A 2568-nucleotide genomic window follows, 5' to 3' on the forward strand; every position below is an offset into this window, starting at 1 on the left:
GACTGTAAATATGAAGGATTAAAAGACCTTAGTAGTGGAGTGATTGCTCTTCCTCTGAAAACCTGCATATCAGAATGCCTTCAACTGCATCTCTGAGAATGAGGAGCATGCATCCAGCCCTGAGATTAGTCTTTGAAGGGAGACTGAAAAAAAGAGGAGGAAAAGTTCCTCTGGGCACACAGAAGTGGAAACTCAACTTATGTATTTTTTTTAATTTTATCTCAAAAAATATTAGATGAGTTCACCAGAATGATTTTTTTTTTTTCTTTTTTTTTTTTTTCCACTATCTGCTCCAGGACAGCGAGGTCCTTAGGTCACTGATCTGAGAAGGATGGAGCAGGAATTTACTGCCTGGTGATCCAGCAGGAGGAAATGAGGTCATGGGGTATATGTGCTCTTTTTCATAGTTCATGAAAAAATGCAAGACTCCCAGGTTTGTCTCACTGACTAATCAAAAACTATTGGAAGATAGGAAAAATATTTCCCATCCAGATCTACAGGCAAAGACCCCTCCAAAGGAAAAGAAAACCCCATGCTTTGTTTGAATTCATCCCTTGTGCAAAATCATGATTCAGAAGGTTTTAACAGTACAAAGGTTTATTTAGAAAAGAGTTTGGATTGTTCTTTAGGGGTTTTTTGGCAAACATTTAAATCCTTTCATAACTCAAAACACTGTCAGCGCCTGGCACTTTGCACTCTCTTTCCCCACACAAGCAGTAAAAGCCAATTTCTTACTGGGACAAATCCACCACAGGCCCCAGCTGCCCTATTTATAAAATCCTCAAATCTCCACCACCAATGCCACTTAACCCTTTCCTTTTGATGTCTCTTTTTGTTTTCCCACAAAACTCCAGAGCCCACAAAAGCTCACTGCTTCCCAAACTCAGTGTCTCAGCCTGCTTTCCTCTGCAGGCTCCCTGTGCCTTCTGTCAGGGTTCAAAGATAATCACTCCCTCCCGCTTTACCCCTCCACACTCCAGGGCTGTGTCCCCAGCACCATGTCACCATTCTGGACCACAGAGAGTGCCCTCAGCCTGACACCATCCCTGTCCCCCACAGCATCACCCTGCTCCACCGAGGGGGTGAGCCCTTTCCCCGCTCCCTAAGCCCAAGCCCCATGTTCTCTTTCCTCCCTTCTTTTCCAGCACTGAGCCTTCTCTTTTAACTCTACTCCTGCTCAAGGCAAATCCATCCCTCCAGCTCAATGCCGGAAGTTCTTCTTTTTCTTCTTAAAAAGAATGTGTTTAAAGGACCTGCGGAAGTCCTGGTTGAAGATGGTGTAGATGACTGGGTTGAGGGAGCTATTGCAATACCCAATCCAGAAGAAGAACTTGAAGAGAGTCTCAGGGACCTCACATGCCTCCCGGCAAATACCATAGAGGCTGTAGCTGAAGAAAAAAGGGAACCAGCAAACTACAAAGACCCCCATGACCACAGCCAGCACAAAAGTGAAGCGTTTCTCCCGGGCCTGGGCAACTTTCTTACGGCAGATGCTGCTACGCTTCCGGCGACGGCGATACGAGAAGAACTGCATGGAGCGATTGCTCGCACGGGACAGACGGCTACTGGAGTGCTTGGAGGAGTATGAGTAGGAGAAGGACTGGCTCTTGCTTTTGCGGCGATGCTCCTCCCGACTCCGCCTCCGCCTGCTCTCTGAGGTGCTGCTCTCCTCCAGCTCAATGTCCTCCAGCTCAGAGGCTTTGCGCCAGTGGTGCACTGAATAATGTCCGTTCTCTCCCAGCTGCATCCTCAGGGACGTGCAGCCACCAGCAGCACGGCTCAAGCCGTTCTCAGTCTGGGAGGACCCCTCGGGCATTGTACGCTTCTCAGAGAGGGTCCTGGTCCTTAGCTTGGCCACGCGGTAGATGCGGATATAGACCAACACCATGATGAGGCAGGGGGCAAAGAAAGAGCCAATGCAAGAAGAAAGGATGTACCATGTCTCGTCATTGAGCTTGCACTGGGGAAAAACATCTCCTTCGGGGTCCCGGTACACGGAGATCAATGGCGGGAAGGAGATGATGGCTGAAATGAGCCACACGGTGAGGATGATGGCCTTGATCCGCCGCGGTGTCCGTTTGAGGTTGTACTCCACCGCCTGTGTGACCGACCAATACCTGTCGAGGCTGATGGCGCACAGGTGGACGATAGACGAGGTACAGAACAGCACGTCCAGCGCCAGGTAAATGTTACACCAAGCCTTGCCGAAGTACCAGTAATTCATAAGCTCGTTGGCCAAGGAGAAAGGCATGACCAGGGTAGCCACCAGGATGTCCGCGCTGGCCAGGGACACCAGGAAGAGGTTCTGGGGGGCTCTCAGCGCCCGGCTGGTGAGCACAGCTATCACCACCAGCACGTTGCCCACGATGGTGAAGACGATGAGGAAGCCCACCACCGCCGCCAGGCTGGCCACGGCCGCCGGCGAGTAGGGGGAGGGCGGCTGCAGGAGGGCCGAGGAGGACGGCGAGGCGGGGGGCAGCGCCAGGGACTCGTTGGGGGAGCCCAGGCTCGTGTTCACCAACAGCAGCAGATCCATGGTGGGTGTGCGGGGCTCCGGCGTCCTAGAGA

The 2568-nt window shown here is 51.6% G+C and overlaps 1 protein-coding gene across 1 annotated transcript; it reads right to left on the reverse strand.

The window, feature by feature from the left end:
• Positions 1 to 266: 266 nt before the first annotated feature.
• ADRA2C (adrenoceptor alpha 2C) lies at positions 267 to 2562 on the reverse strand. The gene has a single exon (XM_015625809.2). The coding sequence runs from the start codon at positions 2534 to 2536 to the stop codon at positions 1202 to 1204; it is 1335 nt and encodes a 444-aa protein (XP_015481295.1). The 5' UTR covers positions 2537 to 2562; the 3' UTR covers positions 267 to 1201.
• Positions 2563 to 2568: the final 6 nt, after the last annotated feature.

The sequence above is a fragment of the Parus major genome, chromosome 4 (genome assembly GCF_001522545.3).
Source record: "Parus major isolate Abel chromosome 4, Parus_major1.1, whole genome shotgun sequence".
Taxonomy (NCBI): Eukaryota; Metazoa; Chordata; class Aves; order Passeriformes; family Paridae; genus Parus; species Parus major.

Bases quoted from the DNA above. Each gene is read 5' to 3' on its own strand.
- ADRA2C (XM_015625809.2), bottom strand. From the start codon at position 2,536: ATGGATCTGCTGCTGTTGGTGAACACGAGCCTGGGCTCCCCCAACGAG.